We start from the raw sequence: 17959 nt of genomic DNA, 5'->3' as shown, positions 1-17959 counted from the left end.
CTTTTAAATATGGTAATACCTGCCATACTCTACTTAATTGCTTACCTTGTTTAGAAAATGAAATATTTATTTCCTTCTAGTGATAGAGGCACCAGTTAGATTTAAAACATTTTATGTGAATGCTAGTTGATAATGTGCATGCAAAGAACATCTCACTAGATTTTCTGTTTAAAAATAATCGATGTTCAGGAAACTATTTCTTTTTTAATGTCCCACTATGATTGAGAAATATTTCTACCAGCATTTAAAAAGTAAAGAAAAAATTTTTAACTTATATACAAAAAACAGAAAACAAAAGCAAAACAAAACTGCAAAGCCAAATTAATTAATTTCCTTTATCTTAGGGACATCTATGTGGGTTCCTATAAAAGTGTCTAAATGGACCTATGTGGCTTACAATGTAAGTATCCACTAAAGGATTTTTTTTTTTTCCAAAAATATTTTAGTATTTATCTTCAGAAGTTGATGTGTCTTTAAAAAAAACTGCATACCATTTTCCATTTTAAAAAAATTTAGTAATAATTCCTTAATTTTAAATATCTAATCAGTGTTCACATTTCCAGTTTTATCATAACTGCCATATTTTTTTTGTTTGTTTTTCAGTTTGTTTGAATCAGGATCCAAATAAGGTCTACTCATTATTGGTTGATAATACATATACATATTATTCATCTTGTAATCTATAGTACTTCTTCCACCCCATTTTTATTCCTCGCTATTTATATTGAAGAAACCAGGTCAATGTTTTATTAAGTTTCACACAATTTAGATTTTACTGATTCCATTCTTGTAGTGTCACTCAACATGTTCCTTTGCCCATTATTTTCCTTGAATTAGACTCGGGTTTGTTTTTGTTTTTTACTAGACTATCTTTTTGTGATGTTTACAGCTATTGATGAAGAATGCCTGCAGTCATTAATTCATTAGGGGATGTAAAATAATAATCTAATTTTATTATTCTATTTGCATGTATTAACCGCAGCATTCTAGATAAAAAAAAAAAAAACTTCTCATCTACTAAATTTGTTAAAAGTAGTACAGATCATGAAGGAAAAGAGTGATACTTAGACCTTTGGGTCTTGCCTTATATTAACTGGTTATCAGAATAGTGAGTTGACTCACAAGCATCCTCCATCAGTATATCAGAAAACGATTAGAGGTTGTGATTTTCCTTTCCAGTATTATTATGAACTCATGGACTTAAGCATATTTGTGTTTCATTCCACTGAAACTAAATTCTCCTGTCTTTGGCTAGTAGGAGCCATTTCAAGTTTGGTTCCTGAATGTTTTTAGATACAGCTCTCTTTGATAGTTTGTCTTTGATAGTTTCCTTGCTATATGATATGACAAGATATTTCAGCCCATTTTTTTTACATTTCCTGGCCCAGACTTTGAATTAGCTATTTCTCTAAGGAGGAAGGATTGCTTTTATTGGGGAAATAGTATCTCAAAACCATAATCTGGGCATTAGAGATGCTTATTGCTACTTGTTGACATTTCAGTGTACAGAGCTTGGAAATATATTTTATGTTAACTAAAAGTTAAAAAAAAATAAATTCAAATAGATACATCCAACACAAATTCAGGACTGCAGGGTTTTTACCTAATAATCTTTCTATTTTATATCTGTTATCTTCTTTCTTCCATACCTAGAATATTGATTCTCAAGAATACCAAGAATGAAAGAATTAGAATAATTACTCTTTTGCCTTTTCTGGATTTTTAAATGATGAAATTATCCCCTCATTATAGTTGTATTGAGTGTTTTCCTCTTTTTTTTTTAGGAATCTGACAAGATATATTTTACATTTCCTCTCGCAAATCATAGAAAAATCTACTCTCATGTCTATTGTCAGAGCACCATGCTGGTAAGAAAATTGGTACATTTTATTTAAATTTAAAAGACTAACTTGTTCATTTTCAGATTTAACTAACTAGTTGTTCTCACCTTCTTTAGCTTTAAACTATTATTATTAACGAAATAATCAAAGAATATTTATCTGGGACAGAGTGTTTTGATTGAAAAATATTAACTAAAATATTTCCATAACTGATAATATATAATTGAATTATATCTTTAATTCCAGATTAGGTCTTTCACCCTTCTGCCTCAGTTTCATTATGTTCAGGATGAAGGAATTAAATTTAAAGGTCCCTTTAAACTCTAAAATTATATTGATTTAAAGAATAGATACATTCAGTCAAAGCCATTCTATAGGAATTTTTTATAGGATGAATCCTGTTTTTCTATTGGCTTCCATACTGAAATTTGAGTTTTTTTTTTACAAATTTATTGATGTATTCACACACCATACAAACTATCCCAAAAAAGTATACAATCAGTGGCTTACAGTATCATCACAAAGTTGTGCATGCATCATCATAATCCATTTTAGAATAGTACATTTTCATTAGACCAGAAAAGAAATAAAAATAAAAAGGAAAACCTAAATCCTTCCATACCCCTTATCCCCCCACTATTATTGGCCCATAGTATTGGTTTGGTACATTTATTACTGTTGATGAAAGAATAATAAGATATTACTGTTAACTATGAGGTTTTTTTTTTTGAACCAAACATTTTCTGAGATAGTGTAGTAAATTTTTTGTTACAATGTTGTTTAGACCTATAGTATCAGAGCACTGATTTTGTGTGTTTCTTTTTAACTAGAACCTAATATATGCTAGGCATTATTAGAAGTATGTTAGATGCTATAACATGTTTTTGTCATGATATTAGATTAATAATTTCATAATTTATGAGCATTTCTTTCAGGAATTTTCCCCCCAATTTGGGTTCTTTTCCCTTTCCTGAATTTTTCGTTTTTTTTTTTTTGGCATGTCCCAGGATTCTGCACTATTTAGTGTACTTTATTTTGTTATTAATCAACAGGATACAAATAGTTGGATTTTTGGCTGCATAAACAGTACTTCTATGTGGTAAGTCTTTTGAAACTATTCTTCATTTTTCTCAACATAAACTCACAAATCACACTTTCATAATAGTACATATAGTGCTCACTTTGCTGCTATATTAAATTATAGTATCGCTTTTAAATGAAAAATAAAGGAAATTAATGTAACAGTAATTTTGGTAAATGTTGAAACTAATTGGTTGTTAGGAAAAGTAAAATTTTTTTACCTTAACCCCTGTAGTGGGACTATGTGGACAGAGTATTTTGGATTAGATATATTAAACTTCAACTCATTGTAACTCTTTGATAGGTCTGTAGATGGTTTCTCTCTCCTCTGAAGTTTATTTGCAATTTATAATACTTTAATATATGTATCCTTTAATTATATTTTCATATTTTATTTCAAAGCCGGCAAGGGGTTGATTTATCATGGAAAACAGAACTGTTGCCAACAATTAAGGTAAATTATAGTTTTAGAATTTTAATATCCAGGTAAAATGATAACTGAAAATATAGATATTTCAGAATATGCTCTTTTGTTGAATTGTCTGGGTATTAAAAAAAATCTGAGATTTGTTAACCTACATTTTAGAAATATTTTTTCTAGAAATACATCTGATGGGAAATAATATTCAATTATTAATACTGCTTTACTTGCAGAGATAAAAACTATAAATTAAATATGTTTTACATAAATGTAAATTAATTTAATTTAGTTCATAAAATAAATTTTAAAAATTTAATAAAATGAAATCTCTGTATGTTATAGCATCATACTAAAGGAGCTGGATGGATTTTTTAAAAATGAAATTTGAGGATATGTTTGGAATGGTCTGTCTTAAAATATAAGCTGGGCAATGTTTCCACAGTTCATTTTGGAAGGTAGGACCTGCAGTAGGAAAGTGGGTATCTCAAAGAGATACATAATCATTTTTCAGATCAGCTTCAGCATCACTTTGTGATCAAGCACTTGGTTCACTTTACCTGCTTTATCTAGTAGTCCAGGGTAATAAATCACAGCAGAAATTTATTTAATAATGGTTAATGATTTCCTCATGCAATTGTGGTAGAGCAGCAAGGCTTTTTACAAAAGTCTAATTTGCATACCCTCTCAAAATCTGTTGTTGAAAAAGCGAAACACCTCTAAAATTTAATTTAAAATATCTTTTTTAATTTCTAAATTAAATTTATTGTAACTGGTAATCTTATGCTAGGATTGTTAGTTTTCAGTCTTCAGGTAAATCTATACTTTAAAAATAAATTATATTTTCATAATGAATACTAGATTCATAAGACTTGAAAGTGACTTCACCTGGTTGTTTCAGCTCCCCACTCCAATTCAGTTGGTTACCTGTGTGCAAGAATATTTATATTACTTGTATATATAGTCAACTCTTGATTAATACTACTAACAGAGAGGAAGAATGATGGAATGAATAATTGCAAGTCATTTACATTTGACTTTGGAATGCTTGCATTTTTTTTTAGTTATCTTGGTCACTCCTTGTGCATATTTATTCATATGGCTTTGTATTTATCAAACAAATATAGTAGGGAAGTGATTTGATTCATAAACATTTTTAAGGTCTCTCACTGATTCTATCCTAACCTTCCAGGCAAAAGCTAAACAAACAAAAGTATTAGGATATACTTATTGATCAGTTATTCATAAAGTATATTAAATATTTCCTTGAATTTCCAATTTGGATATTCTATCCAATCTATAATTTAAGAGTTAGGAAGAAATAAATGATTAAAAACCTGTTAAAATGTACTTAGCTACTATTTTTAAAAAGGCATAATAATGGCATTGCAACCTTGTGAATGTGATTAATCCCACTAAATGGAATGCTTGGGAGGAGTTGGAATGGAAAGATTTATGCTGTATATATGTTTCCACAATTGAAAAAAAAAGACAGTCTAAATAGATAATGACAATTAAATGCCATAGATGATCCTGGATGAGATCTAAGAATAGTGGAGAAAAGGCTCAAAAGGACACAATTGGGACATAAGAAAAAAATGAAATATAGAATGTAAGCTTTATATCAGTGTTAAATTTCTTGAACTTCTTAACTACACTTAATGTGATAACATAAATGAATATTCTTGTTCATAGGAAATGTATATGTGAATTATATTATTTGTTCAAGGATGTGTGCAACTTGCTCTCATATGTTCAGAAGACAGAGCAATAGATGATGGATGATAGACAGGGAGGGAGGGAGGGAGAGAAAGAAAAAAACGGTGAACTGACAGAATATTGAAGTTGGTAGATCGGGGTATTGGTGGAGGGGTGTTGGGGTATGCTGGAGTTCTGTGTATGGGGTTTGTATTATTTTTGCAACTGTTACTGTAGGTTTGAATTTATTTCAAAATAAAAATGAAAAAAATACAAAATGAAAAAAATACAAAAGGAGTCCTCAAACCATAAAATCCTTACATTATTTTTTTTAAATCTCTAAAGATCAAACAGTATCTTCACCTAACTCTGGGCCCCTATGTTGTTTTTTGTAAGTGTAAGAAACAGGTGAGCAAACAGCAGGAGAGCAAAAGATTTAATTTTATTAAATATTTTTGGCAGTCTGTGTTTAACCTAATTATTAGGAATTTTACTTTCAGGAGGATTATTGATCTGGAAATGTAAACATGGGAATTTTATGAAGTACTGAACATTAAGTTTGAAGTCTGCTTTTTTGATAACTAATCAATTAAGAAATGTGTTTGTAATTTATCTTTCTTTTAACATGCATTAAGATAATGCCCTAAGAAATAAAATCATCTTTTTCTCTTTATCTTTTTTTAGTCTCTGACATTAAGACTCCAAGATTATCCATCTTTGTCTCATCTTGTTGTTTATGTACCATCTCTTCTTGGAAGTAAGGTAAAAAATGGATTAAGATTGTTATCAGAATTTTTATGGATACACTTTCAAAATTATTCAGTTAATTTTTCATGAATTCTTCTGCATAGAGATTAAATAAAACAGTGGCCAGTTTGTTGACCCACCTAAGACTGCTAAACCATTAGTGCCATCTACTCTAACTTGAACTAAGCAGAATAAACACAAGCCCACTTGCTCCTCTTTATCTATCATTCTTTCAAAAGCAATTAATTATTGGATGCCCTTTTAGGTGCAAGACTATGGGCCAGGAGTTATAGAAAGCACACAGACAAGGAAAATGTGGACCCTGTTCTCAGAAGGCTACATACTGTTGGGTATAGGGAGAGAAATGTATTTGGGGCATGGAGAAGAGTGAAAATAGAAGAGGTACCCAAAAATATTTAATACAAATTGGAATATAGCAAGCATGTGAAAGAGTAAAAGGGGGAGAGAGCTCTGATTGATAGAATAAAGAAAGGCTTTATGATGAAGTGATGTTTGAAATGGCCTTAAAAGATAGTTAAGGTTTGGATAAATAAAATGAACCTTCTAGACCTCTGCTATCCAATAGGGGAGCTATGAGGCACATATGGCTATTTAAATTTAATTAAAGTTAAGTAAATTTAAAAATTCAGTTCCTCAGTTATGCTAGCCCAATTCCAAGTACTCAGAAATAATGTCATAATAGAAAGTTCTAATGGAAAGCACCATTTAAACAGAGGAACAGTGAAAATAGTAATTCACTATGGAAAAGTAGTTCATTGCCGTATTGCAGAATCTCATTTGTAAGATTGAAGACTACAGAATTCAGAGGTCAGTAGGGAGCTGTAAGATTTTTCACCATAGTAATGTGATAAGAGCTATGTATTTTTGGATGATTAATCTATTTATTGTGTTGGATGGATCAGAAGCAGGAATACTAGACACCTTATAGGGGGTTATAAGATTTGTGCTATGGACATGGGAGCAGAAACAGAAGAATGATTTTGAGAGAAGTTACCCACCACACTTATCCTTTGAGATCCAGTCTCAGTGTCCTCTCTTTTGCTTTTTCAGACTTCTCTAGTAACCTTTTTACTCCCTCTTATTTTATGTATAACTTTTTTTCATGCAAATCTGTATTTAATAGCTCTTCTCTTTTTGATGGAACACATGTTTCAATAATCAACTTCTTAAATTAAATTAAGAGTTTTCCCTGTAAGTAAAAAACATTTTATTTCAATTAAAGGTAGTATAAAGTACAAAATAAGTTTTGAAAATTATAGAGACATCCAACTTATTAATTTTCAGAGCTTTAAAATCTTGAGTATCTTTCTGATGTATTTTTATGTAAACAACTGGGAATTTATACATGATACTATTATCTTGGCAATTCAGTTCTCTTTTTCTGATTGCTATATAACCTAATCATAATATATTAAATTCTTGATTGTATTTTTTTCAAAGTGTTGTTATCATAAAGAGCACTAAACTATATAGAACAACTTTTAAAAGACTTTAAAAACTGATTGTAATGTCTCAGGAGATTACTACTTTCAGTCACCCTGATGAAATATAAAAACTGCCCTGGTGTACATTCCTCAGTTCTCCTTATGTGATTCACTGGGAGATATTCATCAGTAACTTCAACAACCCATTCTTAAGCATGAGCATCTTCATGCTACATTAATTATTACTTCTTAAAGCTTTGTTCTTTCATAACACTTGGGCAACAACTATTTCAGAATCATTAATGCAGAATTAAAATCTGTTAATGGACTAAGATGGCGGCTAGGTAAGACAGGGCAAAATAACACCTCCGTGAAAAATACTAGATAAAAACCAGAAGGTGACCCAGAATACCGGTTTCAGTGATGCACCAGCTGGACAAGGTCTGCTAGAACCACAGGGGCCGTACACTTGGTGAAAACGGGAGTCTGCATTCTGAAATGAGTGAGTAAGCCAGCTGAAAGGCCCACAGCCACGCTGCAGTGTGGGGAAGCCAGGGGTTGGCATTTGGAGACGGACTGGTTCTTTTAAAAAAAAAAAAAAGGGAAAAACCGAGGAGCGGCTGCATTTGCGATGGTGAAAACCATGCAGTGGAAGCACAGCAGAAGCAGTCTGAGCCACCCTCTCGGTGTCTGGTGTGGAGGATAGCCCACTGCAGATTCCCTCAAAGCTAGGGGAGCAGAGGGGGAGCCAGAAGGAGAAAGAAACCCCACTGCTTGCAGCCGCTCTCCGGAGGGCTGGAGACACTCCAGCCTGGGGCCGTGCCCACAGCCCAGAGCAGCACCAGTTGTCCCTGATCTGGGAAGGAGGAACTGTGCGAGGAGAGGGGAGGGGTGGAAACGCCCTGTTCAGCCATCTTTGCATCAGGCTGAGAGCGCCCCTGCACAGCCCGGCAGCCCGGGGCTTCCCTTGAGGGACGGTGCGCACTTGTGACGTAGCATAGCCTTCCCTCAGCAGAGGTCCTGGAAGATCACAGCTGAGAAGGGGGACCCGCTCAGAAAACCCAGGGACGCTACGTCAATGCCAGTGGTTTATGGGTCAGCATCAGAGAGGATCGGGGGCAGAACTGAAATGAAGGCTTAGACTCTTGAAACAGCCTTGAATCTCCAGGAACACCTGGGAGGTTTGAATATTAAAGCTGCCCTGTCTCCCTAGCCACCGGGACACACGCCCCACATTCAGGGCGGACGGCTCCAGCAACACACCCAAATTGAGTACACCAACTGAACCCCACAAGAATCATTTCTCCACACACCACGGGGACCAGGTGGAGAACTGACTAGAGGGGTATAGGTGACTCGCAGACGCCATCTGCTGGTTAATTAGAGAAAGTGTACGCCACCAACTTGTATTTCTGAAAAATTAGATTGGTATTTTTTTTTTCTTACAACTTGAAAGAACCTTAGAAAGCAAAGCAAATGCCAAGAGGCCAAAAACAACAGAAAATCTTAATGCATATGATAAAACCAGATGATCTTGAGAACGCAATCTCAAAGACCCAAATCAAAATATTAGAAGAGACACAGTACTTGGCACAATTAATCAAAGAACTACAATCGAGGAACGAAAACATGGCAAAGGATATAAAGAACATGAAGAAGACCATGGCACAGGCTATAAAGGACATAAAGAAGACCCTAGAAGGGCATAAAGAAGACATTACAAGAGTAAATAAAAAAATAGAAGATCTTATGGAAATAAAAGAAACTGTTGGCCAGATTAAAAAGAATCTGGATACTCATAATACAAGATTAGAGGAAGTTGAACAGTGACTCAGTGTCCTAGAAGTCCACAGAACAGAAAACGAAAGAACAAAAGAAAGAATGGAGAAAAAAATTGAAAAAATCGAAATAGATCTCATGGATATGATAGATAAAATAAAACGTCCAAACTTAAGACTCATTGGTGTCCCAGAAGGGGAAGAGAAGGGTAAAGGTCTAGAAAGAGTATTCAAAGAAATTGTTGGGGAAAACTTCCCCAACCTTCTACACAATATAAACACACAAAGCATAAATGCCCAGCAAACTCCAAATAGAATAAATCCAAATAAACCCACTCCGAGACATAGTCTGATCAGACTCTCAAATACTGAAGAGAAGGAGCAAGTTCTGAAAGCAGCAAGAGAAAAGCAATTCACCACATACAAAGGAAACAACAGAAGACTAAGTTATGACTACTCAGCTGCCACCATGGAGGCAAGAAGGCAGTGGCATGACATATTTAAAATACTGAGAGAGAAAAATTTCCAACCAAAAATACTTTATCCAGCAAAACTTTCCTTCAAATTTGAGGGAGAGCTTAAATTTTTCACAGACAAACAAATGCTGAGAGATTTTGCTAATAAAAGACTTGCCCTACTTCAGATACTAAAGGGAGCCCTACCGACAGAGAAACAAAGAAAAGAGAAAGAGATACAGAGAATTTTAACAGACATATATAGAACCTTACATCCCAAATTACCAAGACACTCATTTTTCTCTAGTGATCATGGGTCTTTCTCTAGAATGGACTAATATGCTGGGACATAAAACAAGCCTCAATAAATTAAAAAAAAAAATTGGATATACTCAAAGCGCATTCTCTGACCACAATGGAATACAAATAGAAGTCAATAATTTGTGAATTGTAACTCCACTGTTTACTTCCTAAATGATATAAAATACACAAACTCTAATGACAAATCAGTGGTTTTGAACTCAATGTAAAATATGTAAGTTTTGACAGAAATATATAAAGGTGGGGGAATGGAGTATAGGAGCATAGTTTATGTGTCCTATTGAAGTTAAGTTGGTATGAAAGAAAAACAAGATTGTTATGGATTTAAGAGTTTAATTTTAAGCCCCACAGTAAACACAAAGAAATTATCAGAGAATATGACCATAGAGATGAAAAGTAGAGTATGGGTTAAGAGAAATGGGGGAAGGGGCAATGGGGAGTTAAGAAATGAGTGTAGGGTTGCTGTTTGAGGTGAAGGGAAATTTCTGGTAATGGACGGTGGGAAAGATTCTAAATGTGATTAATCCCACTAATGGAAGGCTAGGGAGGGGGTAGAATGGGAAGATTTAGGCTGTATATGTTTCCACAATTGAGGGAAAAAAAAAAAAAGGACAGTCTAAATAGATGACAATTGAATGCCAAGGATGACCCTGGATGGGATCTGAAGATGGAGGACAGGAGGCTCAAAGGGACACAGTTGAGACATAGGGAGAAAAAAAAAAAAAAAAGGAAATATAGAATGTATGCTTTGTATCAATGTTGAATCTCTAGTACTTCTTAGCTGCATTTAATGGAGTTGCATAAAAGAATGTTCTTGTTCATGGGAATTGTATATGTGAATTATAGTGTTTGTTCAAGGTGGGTGCAGCTAGCTCTCATACGTTCAGAAGACAGATCAGTAGATGATGGATGATAGATAGGGAGGGAGGGAGGGAGGGAAAGAAATACCGGTGTGACAGCATGTTAAAATTGGTGGATTGGGGTATCAGGGGAGAGGGGTCAGGGTATGCTGGAGTTCTGTGTATGGGGTTTGTATTGTTTTTGCAACTGTTCCTATAACTCTGAGTTTATTTCAAAATAAAATAAAATTTAAAAAAATAAAATGAAATAAAATATGGTAATGGTGACATGATTCATTTGGTAATTAGTTGTCCGAGATGTACAGTGGAGTCACACGTGTATAACTTTTTTGAGAAAATTATTACATTGACTTATAATTTGTTTGTCTCTATTGCCATCACCATGTCGTGAACTCTTTAGAGTAAGGACCAGATATTTTAAATTTTACGTTGTATCCTCTGTCTTTAGTGACTACCATATAAATTCTCAAAAACTGTTTCTTGAATGAGAAAGTTGGCTGAGACTTTAAGCCAAAATAACTAGGAAAATTTTAAAGAAATAGGGAAAGGAAAAGGGGTGTGCAGTTGGGAGTCTTATCAAAGACTGAGTCTCACAAGTACCTTATAATGGTTTTGTTTTGTTTATAATTGTTTTGTTTTGTTTTGCTTAGCCCAAGTGAAAGGTAATTCAACATCTTCAATACTAAAAGCTCTCTTTAAGGGTTATTCTGACAGATAAGTTGGTTTTGAATGAATCTAACTTCTTTTCCAAACTTGGAAAGCCCTGCTCTGGTTATTCCAAGGAATTAATTAGCCTTTCGGCAAATAGGCAGTCTGAGCAGACTAATAAATATATAATATGTCTTACTGCTCTTTGGAAAATAACACTGCTGACTCTACTGTTATACAGACCTATCTCACTAGGATAATAACTGGGATCTTTCATCATTTTTTCATGTCTGAGTTACAGCCCATCGTCAGGAGGATACATATATTCAAACAGGCAGTTATAAAAACTTTGGATCAACCCATATCTTACTATGTTTTTGGAAATGCAAATATGGGATCATCTGCATCTTTTATAATAAAAAACAAAATAATTAAACTCATTGGACATTTTCTTGTTTCAGATATTTCAGAGAAAGACCCTTGAGTCTTTCTTGGTTAAGGACTTAATCCACTGTGTGGCACATGTATTCTCTGTTAGGCACAGCCAAAATTTCAAAGCAATGATAAAAATTCTATTTACAAAATTATTTTAGACTGCTTTTAAAAACTGCTTTCATGACTCAACCCAACAGCGCTTTGTAAGAATATAATTAATAATCCTGTTCAATAAATGATTTCTCTGATCTTTTAACAGTTGTTTTCTATAATGAAAATGTCTGTGTACTTTGCCTTATAAGAGGAGAAAATAAAAGCAAAGCCCATTAACAGGTTTTTCTCTTTTTTTCTCCCAGGTATATACTACAGTCTACTAGCAGTTTCCCTCATCTGTTTGTCTCTTTCAAAAACAATAAAAAATCCACCCAAGAGGCAAACAAAGCAATTCTGCCTCAGAAAATCCAAGTAGCAGTTATCGGGAAAAGCCTAATAGAATAGACCCCACTGGCTTTCCACTTTCTATGGGTAGCAAACTACTTGCTAACTAGAGTTAAGCAACAGATTAATTTCTTGTCTGGCTTCTTTAGATCAAAAAACATTGGTTGCATTATGGAAATTATTTTAATGAAATTGTACCTTTATCAGAAACAGTTCTTACTGCAGACAGCTGAGTGTAAAGTTTCTTTTGTAGTTGTAGAAATGTTATTAGAAAAGAAATATTATTACAAAAAATTGTAATGATGTGAGCTTTGCTTTTTTTGAGATAGCTTTTTTTTCTTACTTCATACATTATAAACCTTTTTTCAGTTTACTGTTATCACTGTTTAACCTGAAATAATCTCTACAAATAACATTAGCCATCTGTAGATGAATTGCAGTATATCTCCAGAAGCCCTTTGTAGTCTTCCTAGACTGCAGATGCCTAATAAATGAGGGAGTTTTTAGAAAGATGTATAACAAAATCACATTTTCCTCTTTACTATGAAAGAGTTGAGAGATACATTATCTAAATTCCTAATTATTCTTGAATTAATCTTAGCCCATAAATTCGTTGATCTATCCTCCACTGTGACTCTTCTCCAAATGCCTAAAACTAACTGTACAAAAACATTTTTGTGAATCTGCTGTTAATAGATTGTTAATTCATCTAGCAAGTTTAAATAAACTTGTTTATTAGGTTTTCTCAATTTAGCATTTCTTTTTGAGGAAGTATAGCCAGAATTATAGTGTGATAGATGATTCTGCTCCAAAGCTGAGATTTACAGATCTTTATTTTCCACTCAAACATCCAGTGAAACTATTTTACTAAAATTTAATCTTATTTTTTTCCTAATACATCAACCTTTTATATTTCAGTTTGTTGTAGACTGTGAATTCTTCAAAAAAGAAACACGATCCATACAGCTTCCTGTAACTCATCTTTTTTCCTTTGGTAGGTACTTTGTTTTTGGAAATCTTAATAATTGCTTTTATTTTTAGCAGAGTGCTGATTAATTTTGCCACTTAATTGCAATTAAGCAGCACCTCATAACATTATATATTGCTGTGTATTTCAACTGTAGTTTTTAGAATAACCATATGATGTAGTTCAATGTTTTGATTCTTTTGAGAATCATCTTTTGAGAAGTGAACTTGAAAAGAAATGTCTCCATAGTCAAATACATTTACAGGTAATCAAGTTTGTGTATATGTGTGTGTTGTGTGTTTGTTTTCATATGAATATATATTAAATATTGGCCCTTTTCATAAAATATTATAAAGGGCATAATTGCTGTCTTTCCTACGAAGCTTTCAAGATTTCTCTAAATATTTTTAAACTTTATTTTAAAATAGTTTTGGACTTAAAGAAAAGTTACAAAATGGGTACAGAATTCCCATGTACCCTTCATCCACGTTTCCTTTACATACACATGGTACAAAAAATTTTCGAAACTAAGAAATTAACATTGATACGATACTATTAACTAAACTACAGCTTTCACAAAATTTTCCACTGATGTCTTCTTTCTGTTCAAGGGTTCCACGTTGCTCTGTCTCCTCTAATCTGTGACAGTTCTTTAGTCTTTCCTTGCGTTTATGACTTTGACATCTTTGAAGTATACTGGTCAGCTATTTTGTAGAGTATCCCCCAATTTGGGTTTGTCTAATGCTTTCTTATATTTATATGGAGGTTATGTATTTTTGGCAAGAAAATTGCAGGAGTGATGTAACTTTCTTAGTGTTTCGTAACAGAGAATACATGGTGTCAGTGTATCTAATTAGTGGTGACATTAACCTTAATTCCTTGGTTACAGTGGTGTCTGCCAGGTTTCTCCACTGTAAAGTTACTATTGTTCCTTTTGTAATTAATAAATACCTTGGAGGAGATACTTTGAGAGTATGAAAATATCCTGTTTCTTCAAAATAACCTGCTAATTTTGGTATCCATTGGTGGATCTAGTCTGTAGCAATTATTACTGTGGTATTCTAATGGTGATTTATATTTACCAAGTTGGATTTCTTCATAAGGGAATTTATTTATTTATTTTTTATTGATTTCAGTATGGACTCATGGATATTTATTTTATTCTGGGGATATTATCCCAATACTCTTATTATACATTTTTTTTACCTAACATTATTCAACATTGGATATTGTGGCTCTTTCAGATTGGCTCCTGTGCCCTTTGGTATACCCCCAACCTTTCAATGATTTTCAGTATTCCATTTGTGAAAAGAATCAATGATGACTCTGTTTCACATACATAATTAAAGATAGCAGATTTGAAAATAAAAGATCTACCAAGAAAGCATGCCTTTCTCAAATTGGAACTTTGTACTTTATTTTTTAAAGCAGATAGATGTGGTTGAAAAGTCATTACAAATGTTGTATTTTGTCCAGAGTTTATTTTAGGATGATTGCATTGCTAGGAGCTTACACTTCCATACAGGAAGATAAAACCTGTCAACTATTTTTTAATATTAAAATTTCTCTTCTCATTGTTTAAGCAAGCAGTACATTTGTTTATCCTTTGGTATTCTAAGTAACACATTATTTTTAATTCAACAGGATTGTCTTCAAGGAAAGTGGTATTAAATACAAATGGACTGTTCTACAATATAGAGCTTCTTAACTTTGCACAGGTAATTATCCTGACTGTAACGAGAAGGATTTGACTTACTTTACTATTTATTTAGTTAAACAAACATCCAAATAAATATTTGTGTTTTTTTTAATTGTTGTTTTTTGTCGTCAAATGCTTCTAGATATACCAAGCTTTTAAAATCAACGTGGTAAGCAAGTGCTCAGGAGTCAAAGGTAAATGTATTTTCTGAAAAATAGATAGGTAATGGTATTGTCATTTGAAGAATTATTAGGTCTTCAATTGGATTTTCTATACTACCTACTCTTCCATGTGTTTTTATAGGAAGAAAAATTAAATATATGATCATAGAAAAGCTGTTTAAATTTCCAAGGAGTTCAACATAAAACCTTTCTTAAAAGTAAATATCTTCATCTGTTTCAGTTTAAATATCCACGTTTTAAAATACTACTTATGTTGCTGTCTTTTTATAGTAATTCAGATGTAGCTGTAAAATGTTTTTCCAGTTTCTTGGTATTTTTGAAATGCTCTAATATCTTTTGTAAGTCTAATTTCAGTAAGTCTAACTGAAATTCTCCAGTTTCTTATTATGAGATATAACTCTTACCAGTTATTTTTTGTGAAATGGGTAGTTGTGTAATTAGTTAGGTATTGTAGTAGCTTATGTAACATTTGATGTAATGTAATGGTAAGTAATACATATTTCTTGTTTGTTATAACAGAAGAAATAACTAGTATCTATAAACTTCATATTCCCTGGTCTTATGAAGATTCACTAACCATTGCACAGTATGTATATAAAATAATTTATTTTAAAATTTAGTATTTAAATCATATGGACTATTAAAGTGCCTCAGTAAAATATAGGTATCCTTTATTTAACTTGTGCCCATAATTTAAGATAATATATAGTATTCTTATTTAAATGATATATAACTTAAACCACATTTGCTTGAAACATGAAACCCCTTCCCACCCTCTCCCCCTATTCCTCTGTCTTAGAAGGGGTATTCAAACAACTGTTCATAAAACTGAAAAAGTGTCCATCTACAATAATAATGTTTTTAGGTGTCTGGCGTCTTGCCTCATTATTTCATCTTTATTTTCCCAAGGATTGATTTAAACTTGGTTGTTTGCTGGCATTTTGTATTTAAGAATTGATATTTAAGTTATCATTTTAGGGCTCCATCATCCACAGAAATTTCTCTGAAACTCCATATTGCTCAACCAGAAAATGACAGCCATGTAGCATTATTAAAAATGTACACATCATCAGACTGTCAGTATGAGGTGAGTTGTATGTTTGCTTAATCTTTAAGATTTAGTTATAGAATAAGCTGGAAATATTTTTTTTATTAGCCTCAGATGTATGGCAATGTGGAAGCATATAAATATAAGAAATAGACATATAAAATATTTTAAACATTCTCCATTTTTCCCATGGGTACCGCCTTAGTATGTCCTTCGCTGGAACATTTAAATAACAGATTTTATTAGATCTATTAAATAATAGATCTTAATAGTAATAAAAATAAAATTGAGACTGCAAATTAACCTTCTAAATTTGAAAGCCCAAAGTCCGAATCTGTTATAATTAAAGACAAGCATGAAATCAGCTAACTTGTCTTTACTGAAATAACAGACATAATGTTTATTGCTTTACTGCTCTGCTAGGTTGACTTAAGGATATTCTTTTCTTTTCACTAATTTTAAACTCTGTTAGTTGTTAATATGTGCAATTTAGTGCTTATTGTATTTGTTTTACAATCAAAATTCATGCTAAGAAAAGGGAAATAGACATGGGAGTAATATTTTTTTTTTTAACTTACGGATTCATGAGCTGAAAGAGAACCTCTCTGTATCAGAACATGCCAGGTTCCAAGGATTCCAGATTTAAGTGGTTGAAGTGTACGTTTAATAATGGTGACATCACAAGTTTCTGGTTTATGTGAAATATCTTACATTTGCTCAACTGCTTCAAACCAAGCATAAATATTTTGATTCTTTATTAGAACTAACTTTCTTAGGGTAAACTAGGATTGGTGTAGTCAAATGAATAGAATCTTTTTGTACAACCAGGTTTCAGTTGAAACTGTGTTATGAATTAATTTGTATTTCATGAAATTTATTAATGCTTTGATGTCTAGCATTTTGTTTTTAACAATGAAGGATTTTGTAGGGCTGTAATGGTTTTTAACTTCTGCCTTCCAGTTTTTCAAATTACAGAGATAATAAGAATTGCATTAATAATTTGGCTCCAAATGCCGCATGCTCTCAAAACATCCATGGTTTTATGAATACTGCCTTTGCTATTACAAAGTCCATATTTTGACAAAAAATATGGTCATTTTATAACCTCCCTGGGAAAGATTTATCTCTTTCCCAGAACTTCCCAATGTCAAAGAAAGTGTAATTGTGGTGGAGATAATCAATGATGAATTTCTTTTAAAAATATTTTTGCCTAAATTTTCCTAAATGTGCTCTGTTTGTTCCTAGTCTTGTATCATGTGGAACCTATTTTTATGAAATTTAGTCAGAACTGGCTTAGCTCAAGTATATTTGGAGCCATACAATTGTAGGTTTTAGAATTTTAAAATACTGGCTTATATAGGTTGATTAATTTGTACTTAATTTTCCATCAAAGATATGTATGGCTTCTGGACTCAATCATTCAGTAAATTTCTTCCAGACATGATCTGGAAATAAGATATCTTGGCATTTATCCAGTGTTCAAAGAATTAAAATACAGGAAAATATCTTTAACAGTAGAACTACACTCAATAAAATTTAAATGTTGATGATTCAGAAGATTTTTTAAGATCTTTAGTGCCTTCAGGTTTATTATTATGAAAAATAAATTATCTTAGAGACATACAGAAGTGCTCAATTTAGTAAGATGTGAACTAAAAGAATTTAGGGAAAATAACCTTTTTTATCATTGGTTTAAACAGGTGACAGTTAAGACTTCCTTTTCACAAATACTTGGACAGGTAAGAGAAACTCCTGGTTGATTACTTATGCCTTGTGAGTAGATACTGTAAGGCAGAGGCTAGCAAACATTTTCTGTGAAGGGTCTGATAAATATTTTAGGCCTTGCAGACCATATATGGTCTCTGTTGCTGCTGCTGCCACTGCTTTCTTCTTTGTCTT

The 17959-nt window shown here is 32.6% G+C and overlaps 1 protein-coding gene across 2 annotated transcripts in view; it reads left to right on the top strand.

Moving 5' to 3' along the window:
• The window catches only part of PGAP1 (post-GPI attachment to proteins inositol deacylase 1), a 114742-nt gene that overhangs the window by 71004 nt on the left and 25779 nt on the right, over window positions 1–17959 (top strand). For both annotated transcript variants that reach the window (XR_005218842.1, XM_037849966.1), the window contains exons 9-19: window positions 345–400; window positions 1785–1868; window positions 2894–2940; window positions 3324–3375; window positions 5722–5799; window positions 13083–13158; window positions 14776–14849; window positions 14973–15024; window positions 15532–15598; window positions 15991–16099; window positions 17761–17799. Coding sequence is in view for 1 of the 2 variants with exons in the window: in XM_037849966.1 (XP_037705894.1) it covers window positions 345–400; window positions 1785–1868; window positions 2894–2940; window positions 3324–3375; window positions 5722–5799; window positions 13083–13158; window positions 14776–14849; window positions 14973–15024; window positions 15532–15598; window positions 15991–16099; window positions 17761–17799 (734 nt within the window). In the remaining variant the exon portion in view is untranslated. The remainder of the gene's footprint in view (window positions 1–344; window positions 401–1784; window positions 1869–2893; window positions 2941–3323; window positions 3376–5721; window positions 5800–13082; window positions 13159–14775; window positions 14850–14972; window positions 15025–15531; window positions 15599–15990; window positions 16100–17760; window positions 17800–17959) is intronic.

Source organism: Choloepus didactylus, chromosome 9 (genome assembly GCF_015220235.1).
Source record: "Choloepus didactylus isolate mChoDid1 chromosome 9, mChoDid1.pri, whole genome shotgun sequence".
In the NCBI taxonomy this organism is placed as follows: domain Eukaryota; kingdom Metazoa; phylum Chordata; class Mammalia; order Pilosa; family Megalonychidae; genus Choloepus; species Choloepus didactylus.
Note: the sequence above shows the minus strand (reverse complement) of the source record. Positions and strands in the feature narration are given on the sequence as shown.